This window comes from Schistocerca nitens, chromosome 1 (assembly GCF_023898315.1).
Source record: "Schistocerca nitens isolate TAMUIC-IGC-003100 chromosome 1, iqSchNite1.1, whole genome shotgun sequence".
In the NCBI taxonomy this organism is placed as follows: Eukaryota; Metazoa; Arthropoda; class Insecta; order Orthoptera; family Acrididae; genus Schistocerca; species Schistocerca nitens.
Genome location: NC_064614.1, coordinates 624471557 through 624497391, shown reverse-complemented (window position 1 = coordinate 624497391; position 25835 = coordinate 624471557). Strand labels below are relative to the sequence as shown.

The 25835-nt window shown below is 43.8% G+C and overlaps 1 protein-coding gene across 1 annotated transcript in view; it reads right to left on the bottom strand.

The window, feature by feature from the left end:
* The window catches only part of LOC126263538 (uncharacterized), a 222218-nt gene that overhangs the window by 182180 nt on the left and 14203 nt on the right, over nt 1-25835 (bottom strand). Inside the window, exons 2-4 of the mRNA XM_049960661.1 lie at nt 21515-21728; nt 5183-5345; nt 2438-2642 (exon numbers count right to left, since the gene is read on the bottom strand). Of these exons, the coding sequence (XP_049816618.1) occupies nt 2438-2642; nt 5183-5345; nt 21515-21728 (582 nt within the window). The remainder of the gene's footprint in view (nt 1-2437; nt 2643-5182; nt 5346-21514; nt 21729-25835) is intronic.

Genomic DNA, 25835 nt, shown 5'->3' with positions numbered 1-25835 from the left:
GGACTGCATACGACCGAGGCACACAGGGCCAACACCCGGCATCATGGTGTGGGGAGCGATCTCCTACACTGGCCGTACACCACTGGTGATCGTCGAGGGGACACTGAATAGTGCACGGTACATCCAAACCGTCATCGAACCCATCGTTCTACCATTCCTAGACCGGCAAGGGAACTTGCTGTTCCAACAGGACAATGCACGTCCGCATGTATCCCGTGCCACCCAACGTGCTCTAGAAGGTGTAAGTCAACTACCCTGGCCAGCAAGATCTCCGGATCTGTCCCCCATTGAGCATGTTTGGGACTGGATGAAGCGTCGTCTCACGCGGTCTGCACGTCCAGCACGAACGCTGGCCCAACTGAGGCGCCAGGTGGAAATGGCATGGCAAGCCGTTCCACAGGACTACATCCAGCATCTCTACGATCATCTCCATGGGAGAATAGCAGCCTGCATTGCTGCGAAAGGTGGATATACACTGTACTAGTGCCGACATTGTGCATGCTCTGTTGCCTGTGTCTATGTGCCTGTGGTTCTGTCAGTGTGATCATGTGATGTATCTGACCCCAGGAATGTGTCAATAAAGTTTCCCCTTCCTGGGACAATGATTTCACGGTGTTCTTATTTCAATTTCCAGGAGTGTATAATGGAGGTGTGTTCCAAGCTGAAAGCTGTCATTGAGTTTCTTTTGGTGGGAAAACAGAACACCACAGATTTTCATAGGTGCTTGTAAAATGTATACAGAGACCCGGCAGTGAACAAAAGTATGGTGAGTCATTGGGTGAGGCTTCTATCTTCATTACAACACGGTCATGCAAACCTGTCCAATCTCCCACTTGCCAGTGGGCTGCACAAACCTGTGACTCCTGCAGTGTTGGAATGTGTGGACGCTGTCATTCAAGGTGACTGATGGATCAAAACCCAACATGTCACTGCTCAACTGGATGTCTCTGTTGGTACTGCTGACACACTCGTCCACCAGTTCCGATACTCAGAGGTGTGAGCCTGCTGGGTTCCTAATCACCCAATAAAAGACCATAAAGAACATAGAGGAACCAGCTGTGCAGAATTACTTGTGTGTTATGTGGCTCAACATGACAATTTTTGCTGACCACTGTAATAGGAAATGAAACACGCACTCAGCACTTCGAACCAGAAATAAAACAGCAATCCATGGAGTGACGCCACACTGTTGAAAAAGTTAATAGCCATGTCCTCAGCCAGTAAAGTCATGGCAACTGTCTTCTGAGACCCCAAAGGGGTTATTCTGTTTAATGTCCCCCATCATGGTGCAACGATCAACTCTGAAGTGTATTGCGCTACCTCAGGAAATTGAAGAAATGACTTCGGTGTATCCATTGCTGCAAAAATGCAAGTGAATTTGTCCTTTCTGTGATATTGCAATGCCTCACATGGCTCTGCATACCCAAGTGGAGCTCAAACACACCATTTCACTATTCTTCCTCATCCACCCTACAGACGGGGTCTCACATCTTTCGACTTCCATCTGTTGGTCCAATGAAGGATGCAGTTTGCAGGAATTAATAGGTGGATGTTGAGGAGGTTATAATGCAGCAAAACATTGGCTCTGACATCAACCAATAGAGTGGAACCATGTAGACGTAAAGGCTCTTCCAGTAGGGTGTAAGGCACTCACATTGAATGGAGATTATGTTGAAAAATATGGTTTTGTAGCCATAGACTGGGGAATAACATGGTGTATTGAAATCCTGAATAAAACCAACCTGCATCCAGTAAAAAAAGTGTTTCATTACTTATTGAATGGCCCTCATATATTAATAAAAGTTCAGCTTCATACTACCAGCTTTTGGTTCCCATGGTGAATATTCACTCTGCAGCAGAGTGGCCGATTTAAACCATGTGGCAGACTGGGATTCGAAGCTGAGAGATTTGGCTTTGTGAACAAGTGCTCTACTGATTGTGCTATCCAAGCCTGACTCACAACCTAATTTCATGGCTGTAGCTAAGCTGTGTCCCCACAAAGTCCTTCCTACCACAAGTGCTAGTCCTGCATGGCAGGCAGGAGAACTTCTGTAAAATTTGGATGGTAGGAGATGAGGTACTGTAAGAAGTAAAGCTGTGAGTGCAGGTTGTGAGTTGTGCTTGGGTAGCTCAATTAGTACAGCAGTTGCTCACAAAAGGCAAAGGTTCCAGGTTGATCCTGGTCGGGCACACAGTTTTAATCTGCCAAGAAGTTTCAATTTTTAGGGTTACTTACTCATCATATACTTAATTGTAGTAACTCAACACATTTGTCATTATGGTGGACTTTTATATTATTTTTTTATTATTTGCTAATGTCTTGAGCTATAAAATTTTACCAATAGATTTGGACATATTTTTCGAAGGTCATGCACAATTAGATTACTTGTCTGTATATAAAAATGTGAAACATCATCCCTCTGAATTGTCCACTGACCTGATAAGACTGATACTGTGACAGTAAGCACACCTTTCGCCTGGGCAGCTTCTGTTCCATCCCTACCAGGTGGACGCGGTGGTGCATTAGATGGAGAGAGATTGAGCTCTAGAGAGCTAGGATCCACTAATGCAGACACTAAAGCTTCCAACACCAATGAATGTAGCCATGTCTTCAGTACTGGAACCTCCATCATCTGTACAGACTAGAAACAGATACAGCTCAGCCTTTGCTAGCTTACAATTCTCCCATGTTCACAATATGATTTCTATTACAGCAGAAATAAACCAACAAATAAAAAGTCATTTAATTAAGAAGTTTTGTTGTGATGAAAGCTTTAAGATTGAATGTCACATGAAGTTTCTCACACAGGCACTGTTTTAATTTGCACAGAAAGAGAAAAACACATCCACATGTACATATACAAAATACAGATTAGCAAATGATAACATAGTTGTAGAAATTTTATTTATCTATGTAACATTGCATACAAACACTTCATGAATAGTCTTCTACAAGTGTAAAGAACAAATCTAAATTCTACATTAGTTGTGCAACATGCTAAATGATAAAATAATCAGGGGCATAAAGCCAAAAGAAATAGAGGCAGTACATTGAGTTGTGTAGTAGTGAAGAACAATTTAATGAATTAATTACAATTGCTCAATTCTCCTTTACACTGCCAGCTCATAAAGCTTGTGCTGTGATGATGTTCTCCTTAATAAAGGCACACTAGTCAAAGGGGAGAAATAGACTGATAGCTGAATCTATAATCACATGAGGAATGAAACAGTAATGGGTGCAAACTGGTAGTCTCCTTCAAAATAGACCATCACAGTTATGGCTAATACTTCCTGGGATGTAAATGGATTCTTCTTATTGGTTAGATTGCAATGGAGAAAACAATAATTGATCAATATTATGCAAGTCTACTGATCAACTAAATTAAAACCAATGTCACATGGGCTCTTGATTGCAAAAGAAAACCACATATTTTTGTCATAAGGGTAATATACCTATCCATGGATGTGTTATGAGAATGTGAAAACTTAGGGACCTGAAGCATGAATTGTTTAAGCATTTGTGGCCACAAAAATTTTGAGTCCAATGAAGAGGTTATTTCAGCAGTAATAGTATGTATTTCGCAGATCTGAAATTGGACTTCAGGGATGGGATCCATTTAGGCCTACTAGTAAAACTATATAAAACTGTATAGACCAAAAATGAGACCTAACTGAAAAATACATGAATCTTTTGAACATGATTAAAAGTCCTCACTGCCAAGTGCTTCTGACTCTCTTTACTTCTGCCAACTTTCCCTTCTTTTTTCAAACTGTTCACTTTCTGTTTATCTTCCAGGAAATGCGTTCTAATTCTGAGAGCCCAATATTCATTTTGACAACTACTTGGCATGCTGTTAACCCTGACTAAGATGTTTCAGTTTTAGCAGTCAGATGGAAAATATGCTTTCTTTCTTTTACTGTGAATAGGCCATCCCATGTTCTAATTTCAGTTCTTCGTTATACGTTCTTTTCTTTTCCTCCAGTGCGCTTTCACCTTCCTGTCTTCAGACCATTTTGAACCTGCCGTTTTGGCTACCCTGCCTTGGAATCATTCCATTTTCAATACTTTTTCCCCAACAGGTTTCTCTGTTGTTTTTGTCTTCTTTTTTATATTGTTTCTTTCTAAATACTTTTTACTTCGTCGACTTATATTGTTGTGGACTTCTTACCCCACAAATATTTGAAAAACTTGTTAGTTGGTCTACTGTCTTGCACTCGAAATAAATGTCCAAAAAACATGAGTCTTCTTTTTCTCATTACATTAGAAATATTTTCTATATTTCAGCATTCCTTCATAATTTTCGACCTTCTACTGTGATTTGTGGCCCTAATATTTTCCTTATAATTCGCCTATCCAGCACTTCTAATTTATCTAAATTTGTATGGTTTAATGCTAGGTACTCACTTGCATATAGGCATTCCAGCTTCATTCTGTGTTGTAATGCCTTATTTTTGCATTTTTGGATAGGCATTTTTTATTGTAGAGGTCTTTGGTGATATCATATGCTCTCCCCATTTTATGCAGCCTTTCCTCTACTGCAGATATTTTCAAAGCATGTTCTTGGATTATGTCCCCTTGATATTTGAATTTTTTACCCTCTCTATTTGCCCAATATCTGTTTTCAGGAATTTAGGAGCATCCTTAACGTTTGTTAAAAATTTCGTTTTTTCTGCGGAAATTCTTAGGTCAGTTATGCTGGCTACTTCTTCCAGGCGATTTATTTGTGTTATAACAGATTCATATTTTCGGAAAGTATTGCAAAATCATCTGCAAACGCAAGACTTGGTATCTTTTTGCTTCCTCTTCCTAACCTTATAAGCGAGCTGTTGAGTTCAATGAGTTTTTCGTTCAAAACTCTCGCTGTTGTCTCTTCTTTTAAACACTACTAAAAAGAATTGGGGATAGACTGTCCCCTTGTCACACACCTGTTTTTATTTTGAAAGGCTGTGAAATATCTCCATATATTTTATTTTACAGACTGTGATTCACGGATTAGGTTTGCCTGTTTACACTTTACGCGAAATTCCCGAATTAGTTTACCTATAGTTTCTCTGCCAACAGAATCAAAAGCCTTTTTGAAATCCACAAACATAACTACAATGTACTTTGAATTAAATAATAGGGCGAATTGCTGACTTGAGATTAAGTATTTCTCCTGAGCATGCTTTGTTATTAGCTTACCTTCAGTATTCTCACACTAAACCACACCTGAGGTTTTTCAATAAATGTAAGGCTGAGATGAGAAATGTGTGGGAACGGTACATCCAAGCTGAGAGTCAGCGTCCCTGAAATCCTGCCACTGATGTTTAGTTTTTCTACTGCAAGATCTAGATCCACACCCATTCTGAAACATAGTAACACAAGGACTAACAACAATACGTTAATTTCTAGTGTTCGATTTTGCAGGAGGCAGTTAATTTACAGAAAATATTTAACTGTATTTTTTTCTGAGAGAAAGCACATCACCTACTTATAAATAATATACAGTACTGTATAGTAATATAAAAAATTGAAAGGCATTTTATGCAAATGTTGCACTTTATCTTTAAGTTTTCTGTAGATATTTTAGCAATAAAATATAAAAAATTAAGTAACGTATTTCATTATTTGTTTGCTTGCAAGTATTCGTGTATACGGGTCTTCGGTCATGTTACACACTGAAATCCACGAATCACGGTGTAATAGAGGCAACAGTTAAATGACGAAAATCACTGATAAAATGAGAGTATCATGTGGTAGCTCACTTTCTGTGTTTCAGGGGAAGGACACTGCAACACTCCTTGGTGAGTTGGTGGAAGCGTACTCCAACAGTGCATAACATACGGCACAGCGCTTGGGTGGTGCCCGAGCCGTCGTTGACATACGAGAACTTTATCATTTTACGAGTTGCGGGGCAAAAGCGAATGTCGTATGCAAGCATACGAGAATTTAGCGTAAGGCCTAAGTTTTTAATCAATATACACCATACACATTTGTTGGGAATATAAATTAATTCACCAAGTGTATTTACTGAAACTAGCATAAGTAGTTACGGAGTCACGGTTACGGGCAATAAGGTCTCTGTCAGTCAACGACAGCCAGAGACTGAGCGCCGAATCGCCGACTCCGACCACCTCTCTAGGTGGTGTTGCTCTGACTCAACAACTATAGTCGAGAATGAGACTTCAAAGCCTGACCCTGGGAAAAAATTGGTAATTTCCAAGAATCTGTGCAAATCGAACTTGCTGACACATTTCGACATATAGTGAAAGTCGACTCTCTATATGTTGACTAGTAACACGACAAAAGACAGACAAATTGAAAACAGAAAGATACTACTTGGTACTGAACGTCACGATGCACGTCGAAAACCAGTCACTAGTTTTTTTTTTTTTTTTTTTTTTTTTTTTTTTTTTTTTTTTTTTGTTTGCACGTGAGCTGATAAGGATAATTGTGATGACTTCCCTCTTGCACAGGGTAACTGAATGTGCGGCGCCACAGTGCACGCAATTTCTCGCATCGCGACTGGGACACAGTCCATAATTCCAACAAAATCCCAAACATTTAGTTGGATCGTCCAAACGTGAAACCAACACCTTCCACGTATGAGAACCAGATACACTCATCACGCTGGCCTCATCCGAAACATGTACCTCCATGAAGTAATATTTTACTTAGGGTTGGGCAAATGATACCAGCGTTCGAACGGGCTCGATATTTCCGGAAACAGCGCAGCGTTCGATATGGTATCAAGCTTGTTCGAAAACACACGCGGCGTGAGTGCAAGGGATACACAAGGAAGTACGAACTAACCACGACAATAAGCTATGACTCTGCTTAAAAACTGACGATTTCATGAAACATAGGAGGAAATAGTATTAAATCCTACCTCTGCACAAACGCATAATTTGTTTGAACAAATTTACGAGTTGTCATGCAGTATGGGTGTGTATGGATATATAAATATTTATGCTGATTAAGCAAAGATAACAGACAAAGACGAAAATGTCCTTCAAGAAATATTACTTGACTGAACACAGTATAATATTTTATTTTTTATGAGACGTACTGATTTACCAAATAGGCTGCATATTAGCGATTCTGATTTACCAAATAGGCTGCATATTAGCGATTCAATTCCTGTTCACATATTAGACTAAAGATAAACAGGTTCCCAGATTTTAATCGGTTTGAAAGACGACAAAACATGAAACATTCAAGAATTAAACGTCGAACTACAGAAATGTATCGTACTAAAGTGACTGTAATTTTTATCGCTAGAATCAATTACAGAGGCAAAAATCATCTTGGAGAGAGAACCATCAGACGTCACTAGATCGCGGAACGAGCGAAAGCCCGAGAATTGGACAGCATCATGACTGTAATGTTTTATTTATTTGTTGCCTTAGATTTCCCTGCTCGCATAGTTCGAGTCGTATTCAAACATAGCCCTAATTTTACTGCTCTCTGCCGACGTTCTGCTGTCAAAGTATAAACCAATATGCGTGTTTCCCACTTCGAGTCGCATTCAGGAGGACGTCGGTTCAATCCCGCCATCCTGATTTAGGTTTTCCGTGATTTCCCTAAATCGCTCCAGGCAAATGCCGGGATGGTTCCTTTGAAAGGGCACGGCCGACTTCCTTCCTCATCCTACCCTAATCCGATGAGACCGATGACCTCGCAGTTTGGTCTCTTCCCCCCAAACAAACCAACCCCAACCCACTTCGAGATCGACAGAGCCGAACGTTCGATACATCTCGCTCGCAGTGGATCTGCAACTTCGGTGTGTACCGGTTCTTGGAAATTACCAGAAAATTGAAAAGGTAACAATAACGAAACATTTTGTTTTGTATCAGCTTTTGCTCTCAGTTCAGATTATTAAGTTTCAGAAATAGAGGCCATTTGAACGTCAACGCGCTAATATGTCATTACAAATGATATTCTCACATAACTGGAAAACAATTAATAGTTATTTGCCCTACAATACTCTGGAATTCCTAATGGAATTGTTGGATAGAAACAACCGTCATCGTACTAATAATTTAAGAATGACATTGCATCAGGCAAAATGGTTTCGACTTTATCTCACGCTACTCTTAGGAATCACTATTTTTACGAGGGCTCCGCTCCCAAAACCCGATTTCGTAATTCGATTTTCCAATACCGCTTTTGGCTCTTAGCACTATGGGACTTAACGTCTATGATCATCAGTCCCCTAGAACTTAGAACCACTTAAACCAAACTAACCTAAGGACATCACACAACACCCAGTCATCACGAGGCAGAGAAAGTCCCTTACCCCGCCGGGAATGGAACCCGGGAACCCGGGCGTGCGAAGCGAGAACGCTACCGCACGACCACGAGCTGAATACCGCTTTTGGTTGGTCACGTAAAATCTCCAAAATCGATTCTGGAAATCCGCTTCTACAATAGATTTTCGCTATCATGTAAACGCACAACCGTTTTTGAAATGTGCTTGGGCTGTCAGGTTACGAATTGTTTTAAAAAAAATGTCGTCTAATATGGACGGAGAGGCTTTTTGCACAATAGAGAAGAAGTAGAAATATTACAGTGAGCATGAAGCTGTGTACTTCTAATATTTAACTGAAGAGAAATTGTGATTGTGCCGACTAATAGAAACTGGAACAGCTGATTTCCAGACGTCATATTTGACTGGGCTGACAACTCCGCTTCAGGCATTGATATGTAAACACGACACGCAAAAACGGCTTCTGAAATTTGATTTTCGTCTTCCGGCAGATGTGTCGCATGTAAGCGTAATGTAAATTTCGCAGTCGGAATCATACATTTGCGAACCGTACGGACATACACCTACGCGTAGGGACTTTTGGCTCTTTTTTTTCCGAAATGTAGAGACGGATATCCGATCCTTCTGTAAATCTAAGAGACTTTTTGCTCAGGAAAGAAAAACTGCAGACTGAAAAATTAAAAAAGAAAAAGTTGTCAAATTTTATAAATTTTAAACATTGTATATTTCTGTCACTGCGTACGGAAAGTTGGCCTGTAAGGCTCTATCTCAAGGACGAACCGAGGTGCAGAAGGAAAGTATGTCACAGCCTAGAGAGGGTACATGACAGGGGAAGTACTGACGTGTTTGTGGCTTAGCGCTCCTCGCGCAGGTGAGCTATTGCCTCCTAAGGTACAAATTTTACACAGAAGTAACATAGATTCAGGAATGCGCATTACGAGACAATCATTTTCAACTGCCAGCAACAATCGTAAATAGAAATCAACGCGAAGTGCCCCGAATGGCGCCGATATGCGACAATCGAAACCAGGGACTCATCAGGCAACTTTTAGGCAGTCTACTGTAATCTCTGCACCATTGCTACTTCCACAGCTACATTCTTAACTTCGAGACGGCGATTGTGTTCCTGTCTTTGTTATATGTTCACATGTTGAAAATAAAGGATAAACAGCTCGCATAAATCAGTTCTTTTAGCCTTAACATAAGCGTCTAAGGCTTTTTTTGTGTGTAATTGCACTATTAGCATTTTTTATTATGGCTTCAGCACAAAAAATAAAAGATTTATAAAACAGTGACAGTCGAAGCTCAAAACAGAAATTTAGAGAAGTGTGCCAAGAGGAAGAACACTTTATAGGATGATTAACAGCAGATCCCAAGGGCAATTACCGTGCTCGTTTCTGGACGTGTGACATTAGTTTTTATGCTGGAAGAAGATAACACTGAAACACGCAAATCACGATTCGCACAAAAGTTGAGTTTCACAAATGGCTCTGAGCACTATGGGACTTAACAGCTATGGTCATCAGTCCCCTAGAACTTAGAACTACTTAAACCTAACTAACCTAAGGACAGCACACAACACCCAGCCATCACGAGGCAGAGAAAATCCATGACCCCGCCGGGAATCGAACCCGGGAACCCGGGCGTGGGAAGCGAGAACGCTACCGCACGACCACGAGATGCGGGCGGAGTTTCACAGTTTAGTAAACAATCACTGATTCATTGTGGGTGCATCTACCTGCTACACGCATAGCAAGTCTTAAGCTCGAAGAGGACACCAAAGCTGCTGAAATAAAACTGGCGATAGCATTTGGTGAGCACTCACTATTCTTGTCAATAACAAATCGTGTAGTAGATGAGCTTATAAAAGACATTTTCGTTGGTTTTAAAATTGCCCAAAAGATGAAAATTTGTAGAACAAAATGTACAAATATTTTTTTAATTGCGTGGAGTCCGATAAAAGAAATGAAATGATCGTATGGCATTGCTGGCCGGGAGGCCCCATCCAGGGAAGTTTGGCCGCCGAATGCGAGTCTTATTTCAGTCGACGCCACATTGGGCGACTGGCGTGCCAGTGATAAGGATGAAATGATGATGAGGACAACACAGCACCCAGTCCCAGAGCGGAGAAAATCTCCAACCCCGTCGGGAATCGAGCACGGGCCCGCTGCATGGGAGGCAAGCACGTTACCATCCAGCTAAGGAGGCGGACAGAGTCCGATAAATTGAACGATATTCTGCAAATTCGCTAGGTTTCATTATTTGTAGACGAAGGCACTAACACTACCAAAAACAAAAAACAAAAAAATGGTGTAGGCCTACGTAGTTGTTAGATATTTTTCTGAAGAGAGAAACCGTACTCTCACACGGACGTTAGATGCCACAAATTATACTGCACAAGTACTGTCTGATACAGCCACCACATCCTTCACGAGAAAAATATTCCAGCTAAAAATATTGCAAGCGTGATGGTACGGGAAAACTTCAAAAATGGTTCAAATGGCGCTGAGCACTATGGGACTCAACTGCTGTGGTTATCAGTCCCCTAGAACTTAGAACCACTTAAACCTAACTAACCTAAGGACATCACACACATCCACGCCCGAAGCAGGATTCGAACCTGCGACCGTACGTACGGGAAAACTGCTCGTTGATGAAATTGGAAGGTGAAGCAGATGACGTATTGTTTTTCTATTAAATGTATATGTAATTCCTTGCACATTGCCGCAAGTAAAACTGCAATGTAGCTGCCGAGAAATGTAGATTATTTAATAAGACACATAGCTTCCTACCTTAGCCACAGCAACGAAAAACAAGCAATGCTCTCTTCATTACAAGAATTATAAGCCAAAAGAAATACAAAATTTTAATACCTGCTAAAACAAGGTGGCTAGCTTTACAGCAATGTACACTATGCGATCAAACGTATCCGGACACCCCCAAAAACATACGTTTTTCATATTACAATTTTGAACATGGCCGATAATGCAGCAACCGTAGACGAAATTTATATCATCACTTGAAAACACCGAAGAGCTGTATTTTCAAGTAATATTATATATTTTTCATATTATGTGCATTGTGCTGCCACCTACTGCCAGGTACTCCAATCAGCAACCTCAGTAGTCATTAGACATCGTGAGAGAGCAGAATGGGGGGCCCTCCACGATACTCACGGACTTCGAACATGGTCAGGTGATCGGGTGTCACTTGCCATATGTCTGTAGGCAAGATTTCCACACTCCTAAACATCCCTAGGTCCCTGTTTCCGATGTAACAGTGAAGTGAAAACGTGAAGGGACACGTACAGCACAAAAGCGTACAGGCCGACCTTTTCTGTTTCTGAGACCGCCAACAGTTGAAGAGGGTCGTAATGTGTAATAGGCAGACATCTATTTGGTTCAAATGGCTCTCAGCACTATGCGACTTAACTTCTGAGGTCATCAGTCGCCTAGAACTTAGAACTAATTAAACCTAACTAACCTAAGGACATCACACACATCCATGCCCGAGGCAGGATTCGAACCTGCGACCGTAGCGATCGCTCGGTTCCAGACTGTAGCGCCTAGAACCGCACGGCCACTCCGGCCGGCAGGCAGACATCTATCCAGACCGTCATACAGAAATTCCGAACTGCGTTAGGATCCACTGCAAGTACTATGACACTTAGGCGGGAGGTGAGAAAACATGGATTTCATGGTCGAGCGGCTACTCACACGCCTCACATCACGCCGGTAAATGCCAAATGACGCCCAGCTTGGTGTAAGGAGCGTAAACAATGGACGATTGAACAGTAGAAAAACGTTGTGTGGAGTGACGAATCACGGTACACAATGTGGCGATACGATGGCAGGGTGTGGGAATGACGAATGCCCGGTGAACGTAATCTGCCAGCGTGTGTAGTGCCAACAGTAAAATTCGGAGGCAGTGGTGTCATGGTGTGGTCGTATTTTTCATGGAGGGGGCTTGCACCCATTGTTGTTTTGTGTGGCACTATCACAGCACAGGCCTCCATTGATGTTTTAAGCACCTTCTTACTTCCCACTGTTGAAGAGCAATTCAGGGATGGCGATTGCATCTTTCAACTCGATCGAGCACCTGTTCATAATGGACGGCCTGTGGCAGAGTGGTTACACGACAATAACAACCCTGTAATTGACTGGCCTGCACAGTGTCCTGACCTAAATCCTATCTATAGATCACCTCTGGGATGCTTTGGAACGACGACTTCGTGCCAGGCCTCACCAACTGACATCGATACCTCTCCTCAGTGCAGCACTCCGTGTAGAATGGGCTGCCAAGAAACCTTCCAGCACCAGATTGAACGTATGCTTGAGAGAGTGGAAGCTGTCATCAAGGCTAAGGGTGGGCCAACACAATATTGAATTCCAGCATTACCGATTTAGGGCGCCGCGAACTTGTAAGCCATTTTCAGCCAGGTGTCCAGATACTTTTGATCACATAGTGTACCTCTTACACCTCGATCCGAAATGTAGTGCAACAGTCTCTAGGTGACATACCGATGGGATTTGTAGACACTAGCCTCCTACACCATCACAGCTTAGGAGGTGGATCAGCCCCCCCCCCCCCCCCCAAAATCGATGCAAGTGAAACTGAGCCTGACATAGTCATCTGCTTTAGCTCACCGATTTGCCAGTACTTAGTGTTTGGGTTGCTTTCCTTAAGATTCCAGCAAATGAATCTGAACCCAACATACGCATTCTACCTGAGCTTGCTCTAGAAGCTTACTGCTAGGCATTTTACGGCTGCTATCTTTTCCAACGAAGGTGTGCGAGCTTTCTAGTCCTATTAAGGTGCCATAGATTTAGTTATACTCAGATCAAGTACCTACTCCACAACAGGTCATCCTGCCTGTATGTTTTTGGGGGTGCCTGATACTTTTGATCACATAGTGTACTAAGATGACAGCTGTTGCTGGAGGAAACATTGATATTGATTTGGTTTGGCTTGTACTTTTTGGTTAGTTGTCTCTCAATGTACGATAGTTGGATAAGTGTGTAAGTACTGGGTTTGTGTCTAAATAAATATCTAGCACTGCGCGAGAACAAAGGGAGGTCACTTGGGCGGCTAGGCACATGGGTATAAAAAATGAGCAGCGCTGTGGTTAAGTCCCAAATCGCCCCTCTCTTGCTGTGGCTCTGAACTGTGTGTGGAGGTGTGAGGCTGTTGCCCCAATGAAAGTGAGTCAATTAGATTCTGTTAGATTGGTTTCATGGAGATATGCTCCATTTTAATAAAGGTGATGCATTTCTTACAATACAGTCTGCCATCAACGAAGACTCTGACACCATTACACTGTTGTATTTCTAGCATCGTAATCATAGGAATACAGTAAAGAGATTAGGACATGTGCAAGGGGAAATTTATAGACTATCATTTGATATCAATTAATTGTAGGTGCTACGCTTCTGAATTCCTTTGCGCAGTCCATGTATACTCTGCATGGCTTTGAATTTCATCCTGTGTATTAGTGTGCTCGTTGTGGTAGCTCTCCACACAGTCAGCGATGATTGCAGAACTAAGAGGCTCTCTAGCTAATGAACAGTGCTGTCGGAACGTGATGGGATTTTATGAAATTTAGCAGGGGTCTGTGACTTGGCTGGGGACATATCTCACTCGACGAAATCAAGTGAATTTTAATGCTGTATATTCGCGAGAATATGGCAGGTAAGCGATACTCTTGACGAAAGGAGAGCTGATAGATGAGCTCTATACCGCTTCTTCTAAGAACTGTGTGCAAACATGTGACAATCTCTCACATACGTCTCGCAAAGAGACTGCAACGAGAAAATTAGGGGCTTATGTGAAGGTTTTTTCTGAAAGAAACAGAGCAGCAGAAGTTCCATCTTTTGTTTTCTCGATAAAAAAGGGAACATTCTTCCATGAGTTTTGTATGCCTTTAAACGGATGGGGGTAACATCTTAATAGGTAGACTAAATTTACACCTACATCTATATGCATACTTCGCAAGCCATTGTATGGTGAGTGTCAGAGTGTGCCCTGCACCACTACTAGCCATTTCCCTTCCTATTCCACTCACAAATAGAGAAAGGGGAAAAAGACTGTCTATATGCTTCCATATGAGCATTAATTTCTCATATCTTATCTTCGTGGTTCTACACAAAATGTATGTTGGTAGCAGTAGAATCCTCTGGAGCCAGCTTCAAATGTCGGTTGTCAGTAGTGTTCATCGAAAAGCACGTCACGTGGAGAGTGTATGTTGGTGGTGGAATTGTAATTGGGACCATATATCCAAGCTATGCCTGTTTGTCTCGCAGAGTGCTGCGGCCAGTGGCAGAAGTGGTCATAGGGCTTCGGTCGAGTGGAAGGATCCGGCAAGCTGGCTGTTGCCTACAGCCATGCGGACAAGTCCCGGCAGTGATGCTCGCGATGCCCTCTGCATGACTGAATAGTGAATTAGCCAATACGCTGGCTGAGCGGCGACAGAAACGCAATATGGTGAGTGAGTGTGCTGATGATTATTCCCCCATGTAAAGTGATCTGTTGACAGCTCGGTGGTCAAGGCGACAGTCTCTCTGGCCTCTGAGCATCTGGTACAGCTAGGGTGTGGATACCTGGAGGCGGGAGCACAACAGCCGGCATGGCCAACATGGTCTCGGTTCCCAGCACTCCTGCAGTCAGCAGACGGCGCATGCTTCACGATCACAAGTGTGTATGATCAGTAGCTTTTCCTTTGCCAGATATATTTTGTGGAAACGTTGTGGTGGAGGTGGGGGGGGGGGGGGGGGGGGGCGTGCTTGTGTTCTCAAACGTTGGTGGCTACAAGACCTCAGATGTATTTAGCAATAAGATATATTTGTGGGGGAAAATTTATTACTTAATTTGCAAACAGTATCTGTATGATTCTCAAATATGAAGACCTCATCTGAGGTGTGGGGTTGATCTGTTATTCTGCGCAACGGATTAATCTGAGATGTACCTTGTGGCTCCTGCAAGATGCAATTTTCACTCCCACACTACTACAGAAGTCAGACACACGCTCCTAACGTTCTAAAGAGAAATGCCTGAAAAAACTTTCAGCAATAAATATCTTCTGGATTCGGCTTCTGTAAGGAAATGACACAAAAATTCACAAAATTTCTCACGGAACTAGTGGGATACTTGGGTACTGGAGTAGTGCTAGTTAGTGTAAGAAAAACATGAAACTAACGAAAGTTATTATTTTATTTTGTAAAAATTCTGAAAAATCACAATGGCACTTTTAGTTATGAATTGAACAAGTTCTATCCTGGTTCTTTTCGGAATGTGAAGTTACCTTTCAAAGATAGGATTCGCTAATGAAATTTCTACACAAAATTTAAGATGGTTGTTAACTTGGCAGAATGGCTGAGAGACGCGCCTACTCAACTTGAATAATTATCCTTTAGAATGTTGCTAGCTACGGTCGAAGCTGTTGCGTGTGAAATGCAGTGAAGTGTACTGTTGTGGAGGAAATATGGGGCTCGCAATAGCTGTAGCGCACAATACCGTAAGCTGCGATGACTGCTGTCTGCGCCGCTCGCTGCTGACAAATAAGATAACTCTCGTTCTATCTGGATTGACCTTCGCCAACCAAACTCTCCCTATGCCTTGATGAAGTCAAGGATTCCTATTCGCCCCCAGTCTAACTACTGGTGTGGTACACTGGTCAGATAACCAGTCCACCGTGATGCCACTCAAAATTCGCTCGCAGGCATTTAACTATAACTCTGTCCGTTCACACCGCACAATAAGTGTGTCGGCCAACAAAGTGAACAACGCTTAATCGCAAGGACTCAATATAGAGTCGCCCTTTGATTCGCTCTTGACAGAGGTGCTCTCCCAGTGAAGTACTGAGGAGAGACTTGTTCCTCGCTCTTTCGAGTCCACGTACGAGCGCGCACGCTCTCGTTACGTGTTCTCGCTCCAAGAGCGACAACAGAACAGCGCCTCTCCACGCCAGACGTGAAGGGGTATATCTTTCGGTCTCTTCCATTATTCCTTCAGCTCAAGGCGTCAGAAATATCGTCTGCCAATCAGCATTGCTCTTCTAAAACGGGAGAATGACGTTTCGTTTAAGGCGACCAGTCCGGAAGCTTGTAGCTTTGCCGTTTGGCGTTTGCTGTCTCCCTGTGAAAATCTCTGAAACTGCGTGCTATGTGTAAAGAATGCGTAGGCTGGCCACTCCCACACAATGTAGCGGAATTTGCTTTTGAGCCGAACACGGGGTTGTTCCCCCTTTTCACTCGGGCCCACGCTGTCCGCTACGGGCGGTCACCGGCTGACTTGAGCTGGGTCATCCTCTGAAGGGTCTGGCATTCCGCTGTGCCGCCTCTGTCCCGAACTAAAAGCCTCTGTGACCGTCGTGTCTGGAATGTATGTGTGCACGCCAGCCTCGAGTATTTCAACCACGGTGCGCTCACTTGTCAATTGCATATCGTTAACATGAATTCATACAACACTGACTTTATCTTATCGAGTTTGGGTTCGAATGAAGCGTCTTGATGTGCGGAATATGATTGTGAGGGCGGAACATGTAAGCAATGAAGGTCAGGAGACTGCAACGTCTTACACTCATACATGCATTACTACAAAGAGAATTATCGTAGGGTGTTGTAAGCGATCTATTTGAATCCTGTAAATTGTTAAATAATTAATTTTTTAGGGTAGTGCACATAGACTATTGCCAGTCATTTACGATATTGCAGTTGCTGCGCTCTCACACTCTGTGTGGTGTGGCAATGTGGAGGACAGGTAGCGAGTGGGTGAGGGTGTATGTGTAATCACACACTTTGTATTTATGAAGAGTCCCACCTGGATCTCTTTGTGTACCATCAACAATTAGCTAGAGCAGACCTAGAAAACTGGTATACCTAACCATGGGAGGAGGAGAGGGGGGAGAAGGGAAGGAGGGATGAGGAGAGGGAGGGATGAGAGGGTGTAAGACTGGTTCTAAGCCGGTGAACACACGTGCAGCTGCTGCCACTCTCTGGTGACGAGATCTTTTGGAGTCGTTCTTTGTGATACTTGTGTTATTACAATGATTTTTCTCAATTCCCAGTGGTAATTATGACCCTTGTTTATGAGTGGTGTTTTTATGACAATTTCAATGTGTAATTAGAGCATTGAAGCAAGTTCTATCATTGTCACCTATACACTTGTAGACCAGTAGGCGGCAACTCTTCCAATACTTTTTGCTGTCCTATCAATCCTCACCTTGTATCTGTGTACAAGTTCCTGGGCAGCTATCTCACTTGAAAAGCCGTAGGAGGGATAGTTTGCTAATCTGTATCTTCTTACCATATGAATGTGTGTGTGTGTGTGTGTGTGTGTGTGTGTGTGTGTGTGTAACTTCCTCAGCAGTTATATACTTGTAGATTGATAAGAGGCAATTCTTCTGGCAGTGGCTGTAGGACAGTTCTCGCCAACTTCGAGTGGTATTGTGGACTGGAGGAGGAGATTAGTGTTTAACGTCCCGTCGACAACGAGGTCATTAGAGACGGAGCGCAAGCTCGGGTGAGGGAAGGAAATCGGCCGTGCCCTGTCAAAGGAACCATCCCGGCATTTGCCTGTAGCGATTTAGGGAAATCACGGAAAACCTAAATCAGGATGGCCGGAGACGGGATTGAACCGTCGTCCTTCCGAATGCGAGTCCAGTGTGCTAACCACTGCGCCACCTCGCTCGGTGGTATTGTGGACTGGAGCACATATCAAAGTGAATACATACACACACATGATCGGAAAGGGGGGAAAACCCGTTTCAAGCGTCCTTAGTTGAGCTCCATACATCAAGTTGAGCAGCTGTTATTCATTCAATCTGAGGTAGTGGAATATGCCAAAGTTGTCTCCTGCATTGTGAATTGACTGACCATTTCAAAACCCATGAACAGCTCCATCTCTGGCAGTATTCTCTATGAATTGCATACTCAGTCCATCCTATTATATCACCATTACTTGCTGAGAAGTATTCCCTGTATACTCATCTACTATCACCACCTTCCATTCCTTGTGTAGGATGCTATGGACACAGCCCTCAGCTGTATGCTTACAGATAATAATCTTATTTAACTTCTACCTGTCCAACACCAACATCTCGTCAACTGAATGCATTTCCTGTCAAAAATACAGTACCTCACACTCTGGCCTTTTTCCCATCAATTCACAAGTGGGGGCAAGGGACACTGGAAAGTGGGGGTGGGTGGGGGTGGCTGTAGAACAGTTTTGAGCACCCTCTAGTGGCAGTATTGTGAACTAGAGCAGTTGGTCTTCAAACTTTGAGGTGAGCATATACTGTACATAAATGATCAGAAAAGTGGCAGTGGGTTGTAGCAGAAAGTGGGGATGGAGGTGTGTGGAGGACAATCTAACACCCTCAAAAATAAATAGAGTGAATAAATAAAGACACTACGTTACATCGTTCCTCTCCAGCAGCTCAGCAAAGACTGAATCGTTTTCCCATCAGTTTCCAGGTGGAGGAAAGGGGGGGGGGGGAAGTTGGGTAGGGAAGGGGAGGGGAGGGATGGGGGATTTCGCAGGAGGAGGAAAAGTGTCTCTGAACTGAACTGGGGAGGGGTGACAAAAATGCCCCTTCCCTCAGTGGGGTGGGGGGAGGAGGGGGGCGATGGGGAAGGGCTGAGGGGGTTTCTCAGAAGAACAGATTATCCCCAGTGGGTCATAAATCAACCCCCAGGGAATCATAAACTACTTATCAGAACAATAGGTTGGGGGGGGGGAGGGGAGGCGTCGCTTAATAGGTCAGTTAATTGATTAGGATATCAATTTGATATCAAAAGTGCACCAGCATCGCCTGTATCTCACTGTTCGCACATTCTTCGGTCTTGATGAACCAGCAGAGACCCATTCTGCACTTCGTCATTTTGTGGTACATTCGCATTGACAACACGAAGTATCGCCTCACGTGATGATGTCTTCCAGAAAAGAAATGTCCGCGTTTTTCATTACAATTAAGTTGCAGCAGGCGTCCACGAGTAGCTGTTTTTTGTTCGGGGCCCAGGTATTAGGGACAAACTTCGACATACTTCTGTATTCTTCAAAACAATCTGGAGAGTGACTTGTTCGCTATTTTAGAGATGTTCAGTTCATCATTCCATTGCAGTTCGCGACAACAATGTTGACCCATTACGGTGGTGCGTCCACCACTTAACACTGCCCAGCCGCAACTGACTGGTCGAATGCACATCTGTTCTTTACAGTACGTACTTCACCGTAGCTACTGCGCTGACTTCACTTATAGGCCAGGAATAAGCACAATCTTTACAGCTTTTGGACGGATGGTGAACTCACGAAGTCTCTGTAAACAACGGTCGTTCCCCGAAGACAGAAATCCGCTCCTTGGTCACGGAGCCATTCGAGAACCGCTGTATGAATGTCCTCGTCGTTGAAAAATCTCCGATTCAGTTCCTCGATTGCCTGGACACCGTTATGTGGTCGATGTCAGTGGCCTTCCTTTACGATCAGCATTACCCACGTCTGTGCAGTCTTGGTCAAATTGTTGGCGACATTTCACTACGCCAGAACGCGACATTACATTTCGTCCATGTAGTGCCAGAAGTGATTCTATGTGCAATTTAGACTTTTTGCTCACCAGAATCGTACTGTCCCGCGGAAGTCAACTTTTGAGTGCGTTTCTGGCTGCCGCGCCATTTCACTTGCACCTGCGATGCACCTGCTGTCCGTCAGCTGTATCTGCAGGAAACCCAGACAGTGGACCATTCCTGTTGCGCATTGTTTTTAGCGTGGGACATCTGTAACTTACAGTCCTGCCTTATCAACAGACGTGCCAAACAATCTGTCGTGTTCGCTATAGCGGTATGGTGGTAAGGCACTTTAAAAAACTGGCATATGATAAAAGTGCTGTGGACTTCCCTCTCAAGGAATATTGCTGCTGCATGAAAATGTATACCCTCATGCAGCTGCTCATATTGTTTTAGGTATACACTGTGTGCTACAGTGTGTGTGAGTGTGTGTGTGTGTGTGTGCGCGCGCGCGCGCATGTTTTTAGGTTGTCAATGTGTGTTTATGTTTCCTCGTAGGTACAGTTTCTAGTAATTTTGCGCCACTTGTGTCATAAAATTGCCGCGCGGGATTAGCCGAGCGGTCTAGGGCGCTGCAGCCATGGACTGTGCGGCTAGTCCCGGCGGAGGTTCGAGTCCTCCCTCGGGTGTGTGTGTGTGTGTGTGTGTGTGTGTGTGTGTGTGTGTGTGTGTGTGTGTGTGTGTCCTTAGGATAATTTAGGTTAAGTAATGTGTAAGCTTAGGGACTGATGTCCTTAACAGTTAAGTTCCATAAGATTTCACACACATTTTTTGTCATAAAATTTTAGTACGGGCACTAAAGATCTTCCTGTCTTGCGCCAACGCACATCATATCATCATCATCACATCGTCATCACTGTGTATTACAATGCCTAGAGACTGAAATATTCACCATACAGCGCGGAGTTAGCGCCACGAAATTTACTCTCGTTGGAATTTTTCAAATGCCGTAGAGATTGTCTGGTCACAAGTTTTCAGACGATGATCAAGCACTCATATGGTTACAAGCCACACCAAACAGTACCTTTTTCTCCTGTGGGACGTCCAAAAGTTTGTGCCAGGTAGACTAAGTTTCTTGCAGAGTAGAGTGACAAATAAGGTTTAAATGGCTCTGAGCACTACGCGACTTAACTTCTGAGGTCATCAGTCGCCTAGAACTTAGAATTAATTAAACCTAACTAACCTAAGGACATCACACACATCCATGCCCGAGGCAGGATTCGAACCTGCGACCGTAGCGGTCGCCCGGTTCCAGACTGCAGCGCCTAGAACCGCACGGCCACTCCGGCCGGCGACAAAATAAGGTGACAGTAACTTCTCTCAGTGGACCGGCATAACCTTGTGCTGGTGCTGTTTGTGGGGTGGACAGATTGGGGACACACTTGCTAGCAGTTCGCACACAGACTGCGTCGCACCCGTGAACGCTTCCCCCAACTAACGTTACGCAATAGCCAATCTTCTACATGTATGGTGACAACAACGGTAAATACTGTCCTTAAAGTATTGCGAATTTAAAGAGTGTAGTAAGGAAAAAAATCTAAACTTTGAATGAGAAGATTCTACGAAAATGACGCCGTGTCGGCATCGAAGAACCTGTTAACAGTAACTACGTAGCTGATGAACTGAGAGGGAAGTGGCCTGCTTGGAAAATCGGCCGGCTTACCCGTAGAGAGGGTGTGCTAGTAGGCGGTGGATGCCGTGGCGGCTTACCCCTTTCCGAAGAGCCTGGTCCTGAGCAGCAGGCAGAAGTCGTCGCTGTCGACGGCGACGTCGGCCTCGAGCGCGAGCTGCGCGCGCGGCGTGCTGCGGCGGGGGCGGAGCGGCGGCGGCAGGCGGCGGCCGCACGGCGCCACGTCCAGCAGGCGCACCACGCGCAGCTCGGGGCTGCCGCCGCCCAGGCTCAGCTGCCGCAGCTCCACGCTCTCTGCCGGCACACAGCGGGACACCACATTACCACAAGTGCGAAGCCCGTGTCAGTCTGTGCAGGATACGGTGAGCAGTGACCAGGTTTCGAGCAAAGCATGTGGCGAGTTCACTCGTTTGTTCGGAAGGGGAGGCTGACATTGTGTACCGGCTTTCGGCCGATCGGTGACGACTGATTCGAGACGCACGCCCTGCAATCTTTCTCAATCGATTTTACAGAAACTATTAGGTAAAAAACTTTCATTTTTGTGTTACTTATAGCTTTATACACTACTGGCCATCAAACCTGCTACACCAAGAAGAAATGCAGATGATAAACGGGTATTCATTGGCAAACATATTATACTAAAACTTGGCATGTGATTACATTTTCACGCAATTTAGATGCATAGATCCTGAGAAATCAGTACCCAGAATAGCCGTGATAACGTCCTTGATACGCCTGGGCATTGAGTCAAACACAGCTTGGATGGCGTGTATAGGTACAGCTGCCCATGCAGCTTCAACACGATACTACAGTTCATCAAGAGTAGTGACTGGCGTATTGTGACGAGCCAGTTGCTCGGCCACCATTGACCAGACGTTTTCAATTGGTGAGAGATCTGGAGAATGTGCTGGCCAGGGCAGCAGTCGAAAATTTTCTGTATACAGAAAGGCCCGTACAGAACCTGCAACATGCGGTCGAGCATTATCCTGCTGAAATGTAGGGTTTCGCAGGGATCGAATGAAGAAGGGTAGAGCCACCGGTCGTAACACACCTGAAATTTAACGTCCACTGTTAAGCGCCGTCAATGCGAACAAGAGGTGACCGAGATGTGTAACCAGTGGCACCCCATACCATCACGCCGGGTGATACGCCAGTATGGCGATGACGAATTCACGCTTCCAATGTGCGTTCACCGCGATGTCACTAAACACGGATGCGACCATCATGATGTTGTAAACAGAACCTGCATTCATCCGAAAAAATGACATTTTGCCATTCGTGTACCCAGGTCCGGCGCTGAGCACACCATCGCAGGCGCTCCTGTCTGTGATGCAGCGTAAAGGGTAACCGCAGCCATGGTCTCCGAGCTGATAGTCCACGCTGCTGCAAACGTCGTCGAACTGTTCGTGCAGATGGTTGGATCGAAACGTGGCTGCACGATCCGTTACGGCCATGCCGATAAGATGCTTCTCATCTCGACTGCTAGGGATACGAGGCCGTTGGGATCCAGCATGGCTTTCCTTATTACCCTCCTGAACCACTGATTCCATATTCTGCTAACAGTCATTGGATCTCGACTAACGTGAGCAGCAATGTCGCGATGCGATAAACCGCAATCGCGATAGGCTACAATCCGACCTTTATCAAAGTCGGAAACGTGATGGTACGCATTTCTCCTCCTTACACGAGGCATCACAACAACGTTTCACCAGGCAACGCCGGTCAACTGCTGTTTGTGTATGAGAAATCGGTTGGAAACTTTCCTCATGTCAGGACGTTGTAGGTGTCGCCACCGGCGCCAACATTGTGTGAATGCTCTGAAAAGCTAATCATTTGTATATCACAGAATCTTCTTCCTGTCGGTTAAATTTCGCGTCTGTAGCACGTCATCTTCATGGTGTAGTAATTTTAATGGCCAGTAGTGTATGTCGGCTTCATGGTGACATGACCTAAATTTCGCTATGATTTTGCGTTTGATGCGTAGTACATAATATGTTGCTAACGTATTGCGTTTTTCTTTAGACTTGGATGGAGGCCACTGTCCGTCGCCAATTTCGAGAAAATTGATGTAGTACACTCATTACCGATCGCGTATACCTGTTATAAAGCCAGAATGAAATACCCACAACATTCCTCATATTTCATAAAAGATTTGAGATATCGAAAGGAGATTTTGGCAAATAGCAGCATAAAAAGAGGAGAGTATTTTGTCATATGTTTTTAAGCAAAATTTCATTATCTATGGTGTTATTCCACTAACTACAGACTTTTTCAACGAATGTAATTTTTAAGGGCTATCGATATGTGGTGAAACGAGAAATGCTCTGGGTTTTGGAACAACATAACACGTTTACTTTTGTTCCGACGATGCGCTTACTTTTCCTCAGTGCCTCACTTAAAACCTTAATAAATCACTGTTTCAGAATTCTCTCACAATTGTGTCTGCACATGTTAGGTGACATTTTGTAAACTCCACTGTATTTTGGCTAAAGAAACAAATTTTAACATGACAGCAAAATAAATGTAGATTTTGCTCAAAGTTCGCCACTCATCACGCTTCCCTGAAAGCTACAAATGGTTAACAAGCCAGGAGAAATTAAATCGCTGTTTCTGTTGCATTTTTGGGGGGATTATTCAAATGGCTCTGAGCACTATGGGACTCAACTGCTGAGGTCATAAGTCCCCTAGAACTTAGAACTACCTAAACCTAACTAACCTAAGGACATCACACACATCCTTGCCCAAGGCAGGATTCGAACCTGCGACCGTGGCGATCGCGCGGTTCCAGACTGTAGCGCCTAGAACCGCTCGGCCACTCCGGGCGGCTCGGCGGGATTAGTTTTTGGTAATAACCAAAGCACAAGTGACAGTATATTGTTTTGGATGGTCACCATTCAAGTATGAGTATGAAGTGCTCCGCTTAATATCCATAAAAAAATGAAGAGCCTAGGCCTCAGTTTAGAATGGTACTTCCCCTCCAGTACTCGTATTTCCACAACAGTGCCTGCCTGTAACTCCCACCACTACTGTTCTCCTGGCGCCTGCCCTGCCAACTGCGAGGTTGTTGGCCACGTTATTCTGCATGCACTCTACAATACGAAACAGATACTGACAGTACTGCTATGAGTGACCTGACAGTGAACTTCAAATTCCCAACAATATGGCCTGATAGTCTGCATTCTTGCTTTGCGAAATATAAGTACTACATGAAAATATTTTTTATTTGTACTTCATGGGCGGTAAAGAGTTTTTATTTTGAAAACGCAACATAGCAGTTTCGATTGTATAGCTGTTATCAAGTGGAAGTTATGTTCCTCATTATGACATTATTGTGTGTATTGCACTCTTTGGATTCTATTGTAAATAAGTTTCTAGTTTTCTGTTTAACTTTTGCTTAATATGTGATATTGGATGGGATAAATGATTCCATATTTGTTTTTGTTTCACATGAAACAGAAGCTGCCTTCGTTGCATTGTATTCTGTGGATTCATGTGTGTGTGTGTGTCACTGCTTATGAATCCATATGTGAACTGCTCGATTTAAATGCATTGCAAGTACGGGGTGTTGAAACAGTGTCTCCGCAATGCCTTATAATTGTTAGCCGCGCGTGCCGTATGCCGCAGTGAATATATCGAAATGAAACTCAGTGAAATACAAGTTATTAATTTATTGAATATTCATTTTTACTTACAAATTTTCACATTAAATGTTGAAAGTGTCCTCCTCCCCCCCCCCCTCCCCCCACCCCCACCGTAGTTGAATACACAAATCAATTCGTCTAATCATGTTTCTAAACACAAGCTGTGACATTTCTTCTGTAAAAGAAGCATTGAAAGTGGATATTGCAGTTTTCAATTCATCGATGGATTTTGGACGGTTTTTTTAGACAGTTGCTTTCGCTGCAACCCAGGAGAAAAAGTCAGGTGGTGTTAGGTCAGACGATCGTGGAGGCCAAAGTCCCTGTGAAATTATGCGATCACCAAAAACATCAGCGAGCAGTGACATTGAAACGCGAGCTGTATGCGCGGTTGCACCATATTGTTGAAAATGTTGTTGTTGTGGTCTTCAGTCCTGAGACTGGTTTGATGCAGCTCTCCATGCTATTCTATCATGTGCAAGCTTCTTCATTTCCCAGTACCTACTGCAGCCTACATCCTTCTGAATCTGCTTAGTGTATTGATCTCTTGGTCTCCCTCTACGATATTTACCCTCCACGCTGCCCTCCAATACTAAATTGGTGATCCCTCGATGTCTCAGAACATGTCCTACCAACCGATCCCTTCTTCTAGTCAAGTTGTGCCACAAGCTCCTATTCTCTCCAATTCTATTCAATACCTCCTCATTAGTTATGTGATCTACCCATCTAATCTTCAGCATTCTTCTGTAGCACCACATTTTGA